Source organism: Bombina bombina, chromosome 1 (assembly GCF_027579735.1).
Source record: "Bombina bombina isolate aBomBom1 chromosome 1, aBomBom1.pri, whole genome shotgun sequence".
NCBI lineage: Eukaryota > Metazoa > Chordata > Amphibia > Anura > Bombinatoridae > Bombina > Bombina bombina.
In genome coordinates this window covers 1,442,082,883-1,442,099,424 of record NC_069499.1, presented here as the reverse complement: position 1 = coordinate 1,442,099,424, position 16,542 = coordinate 1,442,082,883, and the positions used below count along the sequence as shown (strand labels likewise).

The 16,542-nt window shown below is 35.8% G+C and overlaps 1 protein-coding gene across 1 annotated transcript; it reads left to right on the top strand.

The window, feature by feature from the left end:
• The first annotated feature begins 2,555 nt into the window (after positions 1 to 2,555).
• Positions 2,556 to 15,340, top strand: LOC128665991 (olfactory receptor 6C75-like). The gene is made up of 2 exons (XM_053720324.1): positions 2,556 to 3,474; positions 14,901 to 15,340. The coding sequence occupies exons 1-2, from the start codon at positions 2,556 to 2,558 to the stop codon at positions 15,338 to 15,340; spliced, it is 1,359 nt and encodes a 452-aa protein (XP_053576299.1).
• Positions 15,341 to 16,542: the final 1,202 nt, after the last annotated feature.

Genomic DNA, 16,542 nt, shown 5'->3' with positions numbered 1-16,542 from the left:
CTTGCTTTTAATTTTTTGTTCTGCAACATTTTTAAAGTGAGTGTTTTAATGATGTCTATTTCCTAGCTATACACAAGAAAAAGGGGTTTGTTTACAAAATATATGGCACTTCATTATTCTAATAGATATAACTCATGGGTACGATTAGGGATGGGTACGCTTCAGTTTTCTTTTCATAACAGTTTTTGATTTTATAAATATATTTTATTGGGTCTAAGCTAATGACACAACACTGTCATTTACTTTTTTTTTCTATTTCATATGTTGTTTGAAGTTAGTTTCTAAAAATGCGTGGTATGCTGAAAAATTAGGTGTAATTTTTGTGGGTACCGCTCAGAAACACAGACAAAATGCATAAGTAAATGTAATAAGTGCTAAACAACTAAAAGACAGCTATAACACAGAGATTTTAAAATGCTCAACACTGAAGGGGTTAAGCTAAAGGTGTTATTCTAATGAAAACTGAAATAAAAAAAATAAAATAAAAACTTTTACCAACTGGAAATGAAATCACTAAATACCTTGTTAATATCTGAGGAAGCTCCAGTATTTTACATTGTATATATCCAGGGACTTGTTCCCTTGAGTGTTATTAATCACAATAAAAAGGATATATATACTTGCTTAATATGTGGTATATTTTGTTAACGTTAAGGACAGGTACACTAAGCATTTTATGACATTATAAACTGGCAAAAAAAAGATAGAGTTGGACCTCTAAATGTTTTGGTTTGGTTTTAGGAGCATCCAGACAAATTATTTTGGTGAGTTTAAACTTATTTTAAACCTATATACCTTAACATATTCTAAAGCTTGTAAATATATTGAAAAGTAAAATAATTACTGAAATAAAAATGAAATGCCTCCTTAAAAAGCAATATTAAGTTCTGTATAAAAATGTACTCATATAAAATGCTTATTGACCTTTTCATTTTTAAGACACTGTATTATAAATCTCGTTTTGGTCTCTTACTTAGAATTCAGTGATTTTCTTTTGAGTCACCTAACAAAAATAAACACATTTTAGCAAATCTGCAAAGAGTAGTATGAACACTTTCTTATTCTATTTTTAGCTTCTATTTATCTTTCCAAATGATTTTACAGGTATATTTTCCAGTAAAAATTTGGTAAGACTGAGTCTGATCAATGTATTTTAATTGATAAAAATATATTTGCAATATTTAAAAACTACTCCAGATATATGTAATGTTAAGTATAAGATCTACTGAAGAGCATGTTCTGTCTTTTAGAAATTGTAATGCAAAATTAGGATTATCCACTCTTCTATTATTTTAAAATGATAAACTACAGTATTTTGAAATGTAGAAAATATGTATTAATTCATTAAATTTACAAAATTGGTGCATATGAATAATTCTAGGACATCTTAATTTCCAACATTGGGATTGGGTAAACAAGAAAAAATTATATGTAGGATTTTTTTTTTTTAGTTATTTCACGGACCTAATTGGAAATAAAAAATAAACAACCATAGGTAAAGATGAACTTCATCAATAAAATTGATTTATTGTTCATTATAAATGTCTTTGTATTTGATAGCAAGTTAGTATAATTACCCAACAAGAGTAAATCAAGATGTGTACAATTAACCACTACCTTCTGATTTGAATATTTTATTTTTTTAATATTTCATAGTTTAAAGGTGTGATTTATTCACTGTGTTATTATTTTAATGTATTTAGAAAACAACCATATCCTTTAAATTTGAACTGTAATATTGTCAGCCCAAAGTAAAATAAATGAATAACATCAAATTAAACAATGCATGAATTATTAGAATAGATTTTCATGAGGTAATAGGTCTTGGAAAATATTAAAAAATATTGTAAGAAAAGTTGGTGCAAATTGTTTTTTTCTGATGGACTGGAATATTGTTGGTGAAGCTGAGATGTTAAAGGGACACAAAACCCCAATTTTTTCTTTAATGGTCCAGATAGAGCATACAATTTTAAACAACTTTATAATTTAATGTCTTGTTTTATTGTTATCCTTTGTTGAAACGCAGGAAGGTTGGTTCAAGAGTGTGCAAATGTCTGCTGCACTATATGGCAGCAGTTTTGTAACAAGGGCACTAGATGGCAGCACTATTTCCTGTCATGTGGCGCTCAAGACAGGCATGCAACTTATCTAAATATCTCTTCAACAAGAATAACATGAGAATGAGAACATTTGATAATAGAAGAAAATAGGAAATATTTTTAAAATTGTATTCTCTTTTTGAATCCTGAAAGAAATATGTTTGGTTTCATGTCTCTATACTTATTTGTAAAATGATTAACCCCAAATAATAAAAACTTTTTTTCTTTATTTATTTTTTGAGACCCTCTGTATACTTTTCAAAAACTGATAATGCTTTTTTAAAATATTTTCTATATGCATTCCCAAAGACTTGTTGAAAACCATGAAGGAACGTGTGTAAAGTAAACATAGTAGTAAATGTGTGTTTATACTGTCTGTGAGATAAAGAAGTAAAAATGTGTGCTAAATTTCATTCTTTAAATTTCTATTATAGGATTTTTTTTTCCTCATACCAAATGGACGGCATTAACAATACCAATGTGAAAGAATTTATTTTGCTGGGATTCTCTAATTCTCAACAGCTACAGTGGCCTCTGTTTATTTTCATCTTAATAACGTATGTTATATGTGTGACTTGTAACATTATTATCATTGTTCTTGTTAAAACCGACAATTATCTTCACACACCAATGTATTTTTTTATTAGTACTTTTGCTGTATTAGAAATTATGTTTGTGTCAGTTGGGATTCCAAAACTCCTCACCAATCTTATTGTGTCAGACAAGAGAATTTCTTTCACTAGCTGCTTTTTACAGCTGTATTTTTTACATGCATTGGGAGAAACTGAATGTTGTCTACTTGCTGTTATGGCTTTCGATCGAGACTTGGCTATTAACAATCCTTTGAGGTATTCAGAGTTTATGAGTAAGGAATTTTGTATTGCTATTTCAATATTCCCATGGATTGTTGGTTTCACCATTTCTTCCATTCCCACAATCGTTACAGCTGGATTACAATATTGTGGTCATAATGTGCTCGACCATTTCATGTGCGATATGGCGCCATTACAGAATCTGGCTTGTTCCAACCCTTACTTCAGTAATATGGCTATAAGTACTGTAGCTGTTTTTACTGTAGTTTTTCCATTTTTCATCATCATGGGATTTTACATCCATATTATAATTACTATATGTAGAATTAAAAGTATTGAAGGTAAAAGGAAAGCATTCTCTACATGCTCTTCCCATATTCTAGTATCTAGTTTATTCTACAGTTCAGTCATTGTTGTATATATCAGGCCTAAGGGAAGTCAATATGATAAATATTTAGCTCTCATATACACAGCCATTATTCCAGTTTTGAACCCATTTATTTATACAATAAGAAACAAAGATGTGAAGAAAGCATTTATAAAGTCAATTAAACAGTGTATCAGTTAGAATTTAGATTTAACAAAGATTAGCAAAGTAAAAAAAAATAATAATATTCTTGACAGGAAGTCTAATGGGTTTAATAATTAAAGGAATAATAAAAACCTACTAACAAGCTTAACCAGTCTGAGGAAAGGAAAAACAAATGCTCTGAAAATGCAAAAATATATACATGATTAGATTATTAAAGAAAATAGTAAAGTAGTGAAACAAATATTTGTTAAAGAAGTCAGATCACCTTTGTTTAGTGTTTCTATATATTTCTAAATTAAAAGTTAAAGTTAATGAATGACTGATATTTTTTATGTGTTAGTTATGATTTTATCTGCATGCTCTTTTTTGTGACCCATTATTGATCTTTTTCCTTATTAATGGAGCTATGCAGATCCCTCATCCCAAAGTTGTATTCCTTATCTTCCTACAGTAGACTTACTGAAGTTTTTTTTTTTATTATTATTTCTACATTAGAATCAATTCACAGCTTTTCAAAGGATATGCTTGCAAAATAAATTATACAAAAACATTTAAAACATATTCATTGTTTTGCAGGATGAGACATTCCCCTTGAAAGTTTCTTGAATGTTGTTGCTGTTGCCAATTAGAGTCCGATATAAACAAGCTCCTAGAACACATATCTACCAATCACATTGCAGAATGTGGGAGGGTTAGAATTTTGCACAGAGTGCACTTCATCCTTTATGGAGAGAGTATAAATGATACTATTTTTAGAGTGAGAGTTGTGAATTCTTGTTTAGTTATGAATATCTGATATAATTATCAGCTAAATATTTGTTTAATACAAACCAATATCCCTTTATTCCCCCTGATCATCCCACCGACCCACAATTAGTGTATTTCTATTGAAAAACACATTGGACTAGATTACAAGTAGCATGCTAAATAAGTGCAGGTCACGATAAGCAATATCGCAAACACATAAGCAATATCGCTGCACACATATTACAAGTTGAAAGTAAATGGATGCAATTGAGTGCAAACATAATTTGCATTTGTCAAGCTAGCATGGCTGAAGACCTAGCGTAAAGTGTAAGAGGTAAAAAACAAAGTGCACCAAAAACAACAAACGTACATTAAAATAAAATGTTACACTCATATATATAGTGTCTGATATAAATTATTTATATAAATATTAATTTAAAAAAATGATGAGGGCTAAAAGTCCTATGGTATATGATATGGTGTTTGATTGAAAAGGGCTATAATGAATATATATATATATATATATATATATATATATATATATATATACAGTATATGTGTGTGTGTGTGTGTGTGGGTTTATATATTTGTACATATATGTATATGCATGTGTATTTATGTGTTTATATAAGTATGCAGGCATACCTAATTTTAGTGTGCTTTGCAGATTTATACCTTAGGCATGTTTCCTTATATTCGGCTAGATTTAGAGTTCTGCGGCCAAAGGGGTGCGTTAGCTACGCTGGCTTTTTTTCTCCCGCACATTTTAAATACCGCTGGTATTTAGAGTTCACAGAAGGGCTGCGTTAGGCTCCAAAAAGGGAGCGCAGAGCATATTTACCGCCACTGCAACTCTAGATACCAGCGTTGCTTACGGACGCGGCCAGCTTCAAAAACGTGCTTGTGCACAATTTCCCCATAGGAAACAATGGGACTGTTTGAGCTGAAAAAAAAACCTAACACCTGCAAAAAAGCAGCGTTCAGCTCCAAACACAGCTACATTGTTTCCTATGATCGAAACAGCCAATAGAATGCGAGCTCAATCTGATTGGCTGATCGGATCAGCCAATCGGATTAAACTTGATTCTGATTGGCTGATTCCATCAGCCAATCAGAATTTTCCTACCTTAATTCCGATTGGCTGATAGAATCCTATCAGCCAATCGGAATTCGAGGGACGCCATCTTGGATGACGTCCCTTAAAGGAACCGTCATTCGTCAGGAAGTCGTCGGTAAAGATGGATGTTCCGCGTCGGCGGGATGAACATGGATCCGGAAGAAAGAAGATTGAAGATGCTGCTTGATAGAAGACTTCATCCGGATCATGGACCTCTTCAGCTCCCGCTTGTATGAAGACTTCAGTCGGATCATGGACATCTTCAGCCCCCCGCTTGGGCTTGGATCAAGACATCGGAGGAGCTCTTCTGGATCGATTGGTGAACCCGGCGTGGTGAAGATAAGGTAGGAAGATCTTCAGGGGCTTAGTGTTAGGTTTATTTAAGGGGGGTTTGGGTTAGATTAGGGGTATGTGGGTGGTGGGTTGTAATGTTGGGGGGGTATTGTATGTTTTTTTTTACAGGCAAAAGAGCTGAATTCTTTGGGGCATGCCCCGCAAAGGGCCCTTTTAAGGGCTGGTAAGGTAAAAGAGCTTTGAACTTTTTTAATTTAGAATAGGGTAGGGCATTTTTTTATTTTGGGGGGCTTTGTTATTTTATTAGGGGGCTTAGAGTAGTAGAGTAGGTGTAATTAGTTTAAAATTGTTGTAATATTTTTCTAATGTTTGTAAATATTTTTTTATTTTTGTAACTTAGTTCTTTTTTGTACTTTAGTTAGTTTATTTCATTGTATTTATTTGTAGGTATTGTATTTAATTAATTTATTGATAGTGTAGTGTTAGGTTTAATTGTAGATAATTGTAGGTATTGTATTTAATTAATTTATTGATAGTGTAGTGTTAGGTTTAATTGTAACTTAGGTTAGGATTTATTTTACAGGTAATTTTGTAATTATTTTAACTAGGTAACTATTAAATAGTTATTAACTATTTAATAGCTATTGTACCTGGTTAATATAATTACAAAGTTGCCTGTAAAATAAATATTAATCCTAAAATAGCTACAATATAATTATAATTTATATTGTAGCTATATTAGGGTTTATTTTACAGGTAAGTATTTAGCTTTAAATAGGAATAATTTATTTAATAATAGTTAATTTATTTTGTTAGATTTAAATTATATTTAAGTTAGGGGGTGTTAGGGTTAGAGTTAGACTTAGCTTTAGGGGTTAATACATTTATTATAGTAGCGGTGAGATCCGATCGGCAGATTAGGGGTTAATTATTGTAGGTAGGTGGAGGCGACGTTGTGGGGGGCAGATTAGGGGTTAATAAATATAATATAGGGGTCGGCGATGTTAGGGGCAGCAGATTAGGGGTACATAGGTATAATGTAGCTGGCGGCGGTGTACGGAGCGGCAGATTATGGGTTAATAATAATATGCAGGTGTCAGCGATAGCGGGGACAGCAGATTAGGGGTTAATAAATATAACATAGTGGTCGGCGGTATTAGGGGCAGCAGATTAGGGGTACATAGGGATAACGTAGCTGGCGGCGGTATACGGAGCGACAGATTAGGGGTTAAAAAATTTTAATAGAGTGGCGGCGATGTGGGGGGACCTCGGTTTAGGGGTACATAGGTAGTTTATGGGTGTTAGTGTACTTTAGAGCACAGTAGTTAAGAGCTTTATAAACCGGCGTTAGCCCAGAAAGCTCTTAACTACTGACTTTTTTCTGCGGCTGGAGTTTTGTCGTTAGATTTCTAACGCTCACTCCAGCCAAGACTCTAAATACCGGCGTTAGAAAGATCCCATTGAAAAGATAGGATACGCAAATGACGTAGGGGGATCTGCGGTATGGAAAAGTTGCGGCTGCAAAGTGAGCGTTAGACCCTTTCCTGACTGACTCCAAATACCAGCGGGCGGTAAAAACCAGCGTTAAGAGCCTCTAACGCTGGTTTTGACGGCTACCGCCCAACTCTAAATCTAGGCCATTGTGTGGTAGCTCTCCCTATACATTGGGTAATAAACACGTTTGTTTGAAGCTTGCACCTGAGTTATCCGTGTCACATGATTATTTGATTCATTGTTTCTAAAAGAGTGCTGAATTCCCTAACTGTGGAAAGAGTGCTGAATTCCCTAACTGTGGAAAGAGTGCTGAATTCCCTAACTGTAGAAAGAGTGCTGAATTCCCTAACTGTGGAGGTTAAAAAGCTCAAATACCTCCTCTCTTTCTATTTCTGTTTTTGATAAAATTTTCTTTAGGGTCTGCACCATTACCCTTGAGGGGTGGTTTTTAGAGCTTTGTTATTATAATGTAATTTTGACTCTCACATTTTTTTTTTTTTTTTTTATTATTTCAAGTATATATACTGTATATATATACATACAGTTGGAATCAATTTTTTTTTTTTTTTTAAATTATTAAACCCCATTGCAAATCAGGTTTATTGTAAAAATGTACAGATTTTAGCTGTTTGCAATGAGCAAATCAAACAAAAGCAATTGAAATAGCTCAACACAACACATGCTTAGAGTGGTTTTCCCAAATTCAAATGAAAATGCAACTTTTAATGAATTCTGCCTTCTCAAAATTATCCAACCCCCTGAATAAAATCCCTCACAACAGCACAACTATGCAAAAGGTGTCTGAAGGACACCTGATGCAGCTAGTCATTAGTTGCACCAGATGTGCGTGAGCTAGAACACATGAAATACCTGAGCTGGCTAGGGGTTTATTGAGTGTTATGTTTGACTGCATGTTTGTTTTTCTTTTTTAGAAAAAGAGCTGATTTCTTTAGAGCTATGCTATTATAGATTAGGGTTTTTTATTTTGGGGTGTTTTTTTTAAAAAAAACAGGGTATTAGAATAGGAATATTTTTTATTGTTTTGGATAATTTTGTTTATAATTTTAGTGTTTTTTATTTTTTGTAATGTTTGTTGTTTTTTTGTGTAATGTTAGGTTTTAGTGTAAGGCAGCTTAGGTTTTACTTTTGTTTCACAGGTAAGTTTGTATTATTATTTTATTATTATTATCAGGTATTTGTAGAGCGCCAACAGATTCCGCAGCACTGTAAACATAGTCGGTATACAGGATAGCTTTTGTAGGGATCAAGTGGGTAGAGGGCCCTGCCGAGAGTTTCACTGTTTTAATCGGCTCTTATGAAGCGATCTGTAAACAGCTGGGTCCATAGGCTTACATTCTAAGGGGTTCAAGGGGAAAGCAATGGAGTTAGGAAAGGTTAGTGCTGGTTGTATGCATCCCTGAATAGTAGAGTTTTAGGGAGCACTTGAAGCTGTTAAAACTAGGGGAGAGTCTTGTGCAACGAGGCAGGGAGTTCCACAAGATGGGGGCCAGTCAGGAGAAGTCCTGTAAATGGGAATGTGAGGAAGTAACAAGAGAGGAGGAGAGGAGGAGATGCTGAGCTGATTGAAGGGGACGGGAGGGAGAGTATCTAGAGACAAGTTCTGAGATGTAGGGGGGAGCAGTGCAGTTGAGAGCTTTGTATGTCAGAGTGAGGATTTTATGTTTAATCCTAGAGGCAAGAGGAAGCCAGTGAGGGTATTGGCAGAGAGGTGCAGCAGATGAAGAACGGTGAGTAAGGAAGATGAGCCTGGCAGAGGCATTCATAATGGATTGTAAAGGAGCTATGTGGCAGCTAGGTAGACCAGAGAGGACAGAGTTGCAGTAGTCAAGGCGGGAAAGGATGAGAGAGTGGAGTGGATTAAAATCTTGGTTGTATCTTGTGTAAGGAAATGTCTAATTTTAGCAATGTTTTTAAAGTGGAAGCGGCAGGCTTTAGCCAAGGACTGAATGTAAGGAGTGAAGGAAAGATCTGAGTCAAGTGTGACCCCAAGACATCGGGCGTGCGGGGTAGGGGTAATGATGGAATTATCAACAGTTATATAAATTTTGGGGGTGGGGACATTGGAAGAAGGGGGAAAAATAAGGAGTTCAGTTTTGGAGAGATTTAGCTTAAAGGGACATAATACTCATATGCTAAATCACTTGAAACTGATGCAGTATAACTGTAAAAAGCTGACAGGAAAATATCACCTGAGCATCTCTATGTAAAAAAGGAAGGTATTTTACCTCACAATTTCTTCAGCTCAGCAGAGTAAGTTCTGTGTAAAAAGTTATACTCAGCTGTTGCTCAGCTGCAGGTAAAAAAAAATAAAAAATGAAGAAATGAACAGCAGCCAATCAGCATCAGCAGTGCTGAGGTCATGAACTCTTACTGTGAACTCATGAGATTTGACTTAACTCTCATGAGATTTCATAGTAAGCTTCCTTTACCTGATTGGTGAAATAATATGAGAGTTCACAAGGCTCATCCTTTCAGCTGTCCCAGGACATACACACTAAAATGCTGCTTAGAAATCCTTTACAATGGGATGGGGCTACTGAGGAACTTTTGAGGTAAAATATCTTTCTTTTTTACATAGAGATGTTCAGATGATATTTTCTAGTCAGCTTTTTACAGCTATGCTGCATCACTTTCAAGTGTTTAAACATTTGGGTATTATGGCCCTTTAAGGTAGTGAGAGGACATCCAAGATAAGATGTTAGAAAGACAGTTAGTGACACGGGTTACTAAGGAAGGAGGTAGGTCTGGTGCAGAGAGGTAGATTTGGGTGTCATCAGCATACAAATGGTATTGAAACCCATGGGACTTTATTAAGGAACCCATTGATGAAGTGTAGATTGAAAAGAGAATGGGACCAAGGACAGAGCCTTGAGGTATTTCACAGGTAGGTTTGTATTTATTTTAACTAGATAGTTAGTAATTAGTTAATAACTATTTACTAACTAGTCTACCTAGTTAAAATAAATACAAACCTACCTGTAAAATAAAAATAAACTTAAGCTAGCTACAATATAACTATTAGTTATATTGTAGCTAGCTTAGGTTTTATTTTTATTTCACAGTTAAGTTTGTTGTTAGTTTTAAATAGGTATATTTTAGTTAATAATTGTAACTTTAATTTAGCTCTATTTTAATTATGTTAAAGTTAGGGGGTGTTAGGTTAAGGCTTAGGGTTATGGTTAGGGTTAGATTTAGGGTTAGGTTTAGGGGTTAATATAGTTTAATTTAGGTTGTTGCAATATGGGGGGCTGGTGGTTTAGGGGTTAATAGGTTTATTTAGTGGTAGTGATGTTGGAGGCCAGAGGTTTAGGGGTTAATAATTTTATTTAGTGGCGACGATGTCAGGGAGCGGCGGAATAGGGGTTAATAACTTTATTATAGTGTGAGCGATGTTGAGGTGTGGGGAATAGGATTTAATACCTTTATTATAGTGGTGGCGATATCGGAAACGGAGATTAGGGGTTAATAACATTACGTAGGTGTCAGCAATGTCGGGGAGTGGCGGATTAGGGATGTTTAGACTCAGGGTTTATGTTAGGGTGTTAGGTTTGAACGTAACATCAATAGGACTGCGTTACGGAGCTTTTCATTTAGTGATCACAGATGTTAGGTTTATTTCTAATACTTTCTCCCAATTGATGTCTATAGAGAAAGCATGCACCAGCACGTCAAAGCAGCACTTGTATTTTGTGCGGTATGGAGCTCAGCGGAAACATGTCACACGCACAAGGCGGCTTTTCAAAAACTTGTAATGGCAGCACTATGGAGGGTGAAATAATGCAACTTTTGTTGTGTTAATTTTGCACCCTCTATAACGCTAAACTGTAATCTAGATGTCTGTTTTTGAGAAATATATATATATATATATGTATATATATACACCTATATTTTCATATACATCTATAGGTATAGATAAATATTTTACAAAATATCATTGTGTGCATATATATATATATATATATATATATATATATATATATATGCACACAATGATATTTTATAAAATATTTATCTATACCTATAGATGTATATGAAAATATAGTTAGTTGTTAGTTGTTTGCTTTTTAGCACGCTATGTGGAGAAGTTAACATGGTTGCCATATCTGAAGTCCTGAAGTTAGCATGTATTGACTTTCACTTGCACGCAAACAATTTACTTTCAAATTGTAATGTGCCCATGATAAAAGTTTACTTTTAGCGGTGTTTGTACGCAAGTGAAAAATCGATTAGCATGCTACTTGTAATCTGGTTCATTGTACACATTGTAAATATTTTGTTGCCTATTGGTGTTAGTATTCAGGTCTGGATATTAAGAACATGTTTACATAGTTTACATAGTTGGCATTAGTGAATTAGTGTCTGCCATAAAGCATTCATTTTTCCAATTTAACACTTAGGGCCTGATGATCAAACATTCACCAGCTTGGAAAGACATCTCACATAATCTTTGAGATACACAGCTCTCAATAAAAAATTTGCTTTTCTAAATTTCTTTGAGGGTTCTAATAGTACTGAGAATTAATAGATAATGTTGCCAGAGCAGTGGTGTATCCAGGGGGGGAGAGAAACGGGGCAATTGCCCCACCTGACAGCCAGTACTGGAGCAGTTGTTATTGTAAATTGGTTCACAAGGAACCATTGTAAAATGAGTCTGGTGCTGGCTGCAGTGACAGTGTCAGTGAGGACTGGCTCTAGTGTTGTATGCCCATTGTCCACCCGGAATGGCCGTACCTTTACTCGCACCAATTAACTCACATGCGGCTGCCCTTCTTTGTGACACCAGATGGGATGTTCTCTTGTGCCATGTCTAGGGTGACCATATTGCCGCTTTAAAAAGGGACACATATGAAAAATACATATGTCAGGGTTCTTATACAATACATTTCTTTAAACAGCCCTGAAAACAGCCCTGACATATATATTTTCCATATGTGTACCTTTTTAAAGCGGCAATATGGTCACCCTAGCCATGTCTGCAGTGCTGTCTTCTGATTCAGCCTAGATTGACCAAAGGTGGTTGTGAATGGTCTAGAGATGAAATGTGGGACCAATCACAGCTAAGATGTTTCTCTCTCTTTTGTAAGCATGAGGACATGTTTAGATGCCTCATGGAGCTTATGTACATGCAGCGCTTAGTAGCAAAATGCCAGAAAACTATTATATATATACATGGTGCTTCTCAACCCTATAAATTAAATCAGCCTGCACTGATGCCTTTCACTGTTCCAAGTGAGCAGCTGTCAAGAAACAGAAGTGCTTAAATCTCACTGAAGCAATACATTAATGGTGCATTCCAGTCATTTTATACAAGAGATGTTCTATTATCTGTAGGCTAGTTCTATGGGCTAATAGTTATTTTAATCTTCCATGTTTATCTCAGTGTGACTTTCTGAGCTCTGCCTTACTGTACTTGGTACACAGGGGGTGTACTGTAACTTTAAAAAGGAATCTGCTGTGATGAGAATAGTAAAAACTGTTCATGCATTCTAAACATTTTTAGTATAAAATAAAGTGCCAACAACCCACTTTGTTTGAGCAACAATGTCTCAGTGACCAACCGCTTAGCCATACTCTGGCATGGGCCAAGAAGGCTCTATCACATGACGAAGTAAAAGTCGTTCCTAACTACAGGGAGAGATGGCACAGGGAATTGGGGAGGGAGTTAACGGAAAAAGAGTGGAAATATATTGTTCACAACACCAGTACATCTTCGGTATCTACCAAAGCATTAGAGCTCAATTTCAAAATATTGACGAGGTGGTATCTCACTCCAGTTAGGATCAAGACGATATACCCAACAGCTTCTGATATGTGCTGGAGGGGTTGTGGAGGCAGGGGCACCATGATCCATATCTGGTGGTCCTGCACTAAAATGCAGCCCTTTTGGCTGAGAATAGGGGAATTCATTAAATCCATTAGCAATCAAAATAAAGAGTACCATATACAACCTACCACTGCATTACTAAATCTACTCCCACATTGTAAATGTAAAATACGTAGGAAGTTAATACAATTAGCCTTAAACACCGCTAAATCCCTAATAGCTGCTAACTGGAGGTCACAGACAATCCCCACATATCAGGCCTGGGAATCGCTTATGGATCACTCGATCCAGCTAGAGGAATATGGTTATTTTATCAGAAAAGATATGGAAATGTTCCATAATATAAAGTTTTATTGGGAAACCCGAATGCACACGCACTGAATATTTTCCATATTCGACTGGAATGTCAATGATAAATAGGTGGAGAGACATACCTACATAGACTAGGCAAGCGAGACTTAGAAAAGCATATCCTTGTATTGAAATGGGTAAAAAGTTTAGAGTAATTTAGGCATACTTAAAGAGACCAACTACTGTTTTGTTTTGTAATCAAGTTGTTCAGTGTTGTTTTTAATAATCTATCTGTAGCATAAGAAAATGTTGGATGTTAAACTCTTATATTGTAACCATGCTACAACATCATCTATGTGTATCCAATATGATTTTGAATATGCATTACTATGTACTGTTTTCTATTCTTCATCCAATAAAAAATATAATTTAAAAAAAAAAAATAAAAAAATAAAGTGCCAACTTGTGTTTGTACTGCTTATGAGCATTGAGGAATAGAACTACATTTCCCATCATGCTGTGTGGTGGGTAAAAATAAAGAACCTTTGTGTAATGATGTACAAAATCTACATGGGACCGCGGGAGAGAATGTGACATGCCACCTGTCTCACCTTGAACCCACTATATTTACCCTCTGTAAATAGTGTCACCTTTAAAGGCTAAACACTCTATATACCTAAAATGTAAAACCTCTGTATATCTATATATAGTGTAACCCCCACAAATGTAGACCCTTACCTCAGCTTGTGTGTATGAGCAGAGCTTAGTGTGTGTGGGCATATTGCTTGTGTGTTTAGTGCGTGTGTGTGAGTGTGGTTGTGTGAATAATGTTCTGTTTAAGGATGTAGTACAGTCTTCAGATGGATTACACAATATTAGTAAGGTTTGATTGCTTTCTTGACACGAAGGTTCTTTGTAAGTATGTGTAGCAGGACTAATTATTGGGCTTAGTACATATTTGATTGTTGTAATTTCAAAAAGAGCAAATTAAAAAACAAACTACACTTTTGTGTGTTTATGTGTCTCTGTGTGAAAATGTCTTTATTTGTGTTTCACTGTTTTTGTGTGTGTGTGTGTTTGGACGTGTCTCTGTGTGTGTGAGTGTGTGTGTGGGAAAGAGAGTGTGCGAGAAAGTGTGTGTGTGTTAGTGAGAATATCTATGAGTGAGTTTGTGATTATATATTATTATGCATAGTGTATAATCTGCAAAAAAAACCTAAGTTAAAAAGCTCTAACAGTAAACCTCCCACCCAACCAACCCCCAAAATAAAAAAAAAACCCTAAGTCTAAAAAAACCTAAGCTACCCATTAAGGGGCATTTGTATGGGTATTTTTAAATCAGCCAATAGAAATGCAAGGTACCACATTTTTAAACTCAGCATACCTAGTTTTCAATCCACCACCCTTGAGGTCGTGGATGCCATAAAAATCAATGGGAGTCTGAAAACACAGAAGGCTTATGTTCGATGCTGCAAGAGAATGAAGTATAATAAAAGTAAATTAGAAACTCTATTAAGATTGTATACCCTTTCTAAATCAAACAATATTATTGCTCCACATTTAATGCACTAGTAGATATAGGGATAAAAATTAAAAATACTTCGGTCAACCCATCGACCAGCCTTGCTACAGGCATCTATTTTTGACCCTGGCAATTGTACCTTTGAAGCTCAATGGCCACCACTGTGGGATTGTGCCTCAGACACCACGCGGCTATGCGGTCTGCACTCTGACCCATACTTTCACGCTACCCCGGCTCTTAGTTGTGGATCTTCAGGGCTCACCTCACATGAATGCGGAGCTTGCTCTAATGCAAAGCAGGTGCTGCAGATCTTCTCTGTAATGGGCCAGCGATACACTTACCCTGAAGGCTCCTCAGCACATGAAGTGAACTGGACTACTGGGCAGTCAGGACTTCCGCTGTTCACACAGCATCGGCATACGCAGCAGGTCCCTGATCCGCAGCTATCCACATCACCTAGAAGCACTCTGCTACTGTCCCAGCTGTGGAAGCTGGAACCCAACCGGCCGAATGTCTCGGGCTACAAACGGCATCCAATGGTTGCAGCAGCCGTGACATGTCTCAGTTGTGGCTCAGCTCAAATGTGAGAAGCATGCAACTCGCTTTGGAAAACCCTGTTGCTCTTTTGCGGTTTGGAAAACCCTGTTGCTCTTTTGTGGTCTGACAATTCATTGGGGCCTATGAGATGGACTGGTTCTGATTTATGGCAAACTAGTACAAAATACTTTAGCGGTACACTTGTTGGCCGGTGGCTAACCTTCTTGGCTAAAGGTGTTGGCTGAACTGTATTCATGTAATCACGACATAAGTGGACAGCCACTGCATCGCCCCAAAAGACCCTTAAGAAAATGTTCTGGTTGTTACTACCACTAGAATCAGCCCCTAGCTGACTCATATATATATATATATATATATATTACTGCATGTATACACATCCTTTGAGGCTCAGCTGTTTATTAATCTGATGGGATGCATATCAATTGAAACACTTGCTGCTAGCACATAAATGTCTCCTTACTCTGCAGATATCCTAACACAGGCAGCTCTCACTCAGAGCGCTGGGACTCAGTAAAGTTCTTCACAATGCTGTATTCAACTTATAACAAAGATCATACAGACCTGCACACTGCTTATTATAGGCATATAGGGGTAGTATTGTGAGGCTGGTTTCCCTTTTTTAGTTGTTTATCTAACTCTCTTTTGTTTGGAGTGGCGTACTTTAGTACTTCTGTATAACTACTAAGGGAACCCTTATCCTACAAAGGGCATAGTTTTAGTTTTTGTTGTTTAGACATTGCTATGGTAGGTATGGTTGTTAGTATTTTTGTTTGTGTGATATAAAATTAAATTGCTGAATATTCAGGGTACTAGGATGTTATGAGCTTACGTATATAGCATAAAACAAGGCTCATAATACAAAAGGGGCTTATATAATGTAAGCTGTAAAAGGGTATATAATCATTCTCCAATGTGCAGTGTTTTTGGTATCTTGAAATGCATATTTAGCCCACTTTACCAACTTTCATTTCATACCCATCATTTACTCTCTTGGGTAGAGGAATATTGCCCATATTCTCCCATAGAATCATCATATAGGGCTAAGTGTAATATCTGCAAATACTCTACTTTAATAGGCTCTACACATTACACCCTGGACATTGGGGATCATAACTGGCTACTGAATTTATAGCCTAGATTAGATTTCTTATGTGAATGTGTGCCATAGAAATTAGCGAGATACATCCTGATGCACCCCAATGAGCTATATCCTATTAGTTTTGCATTTACA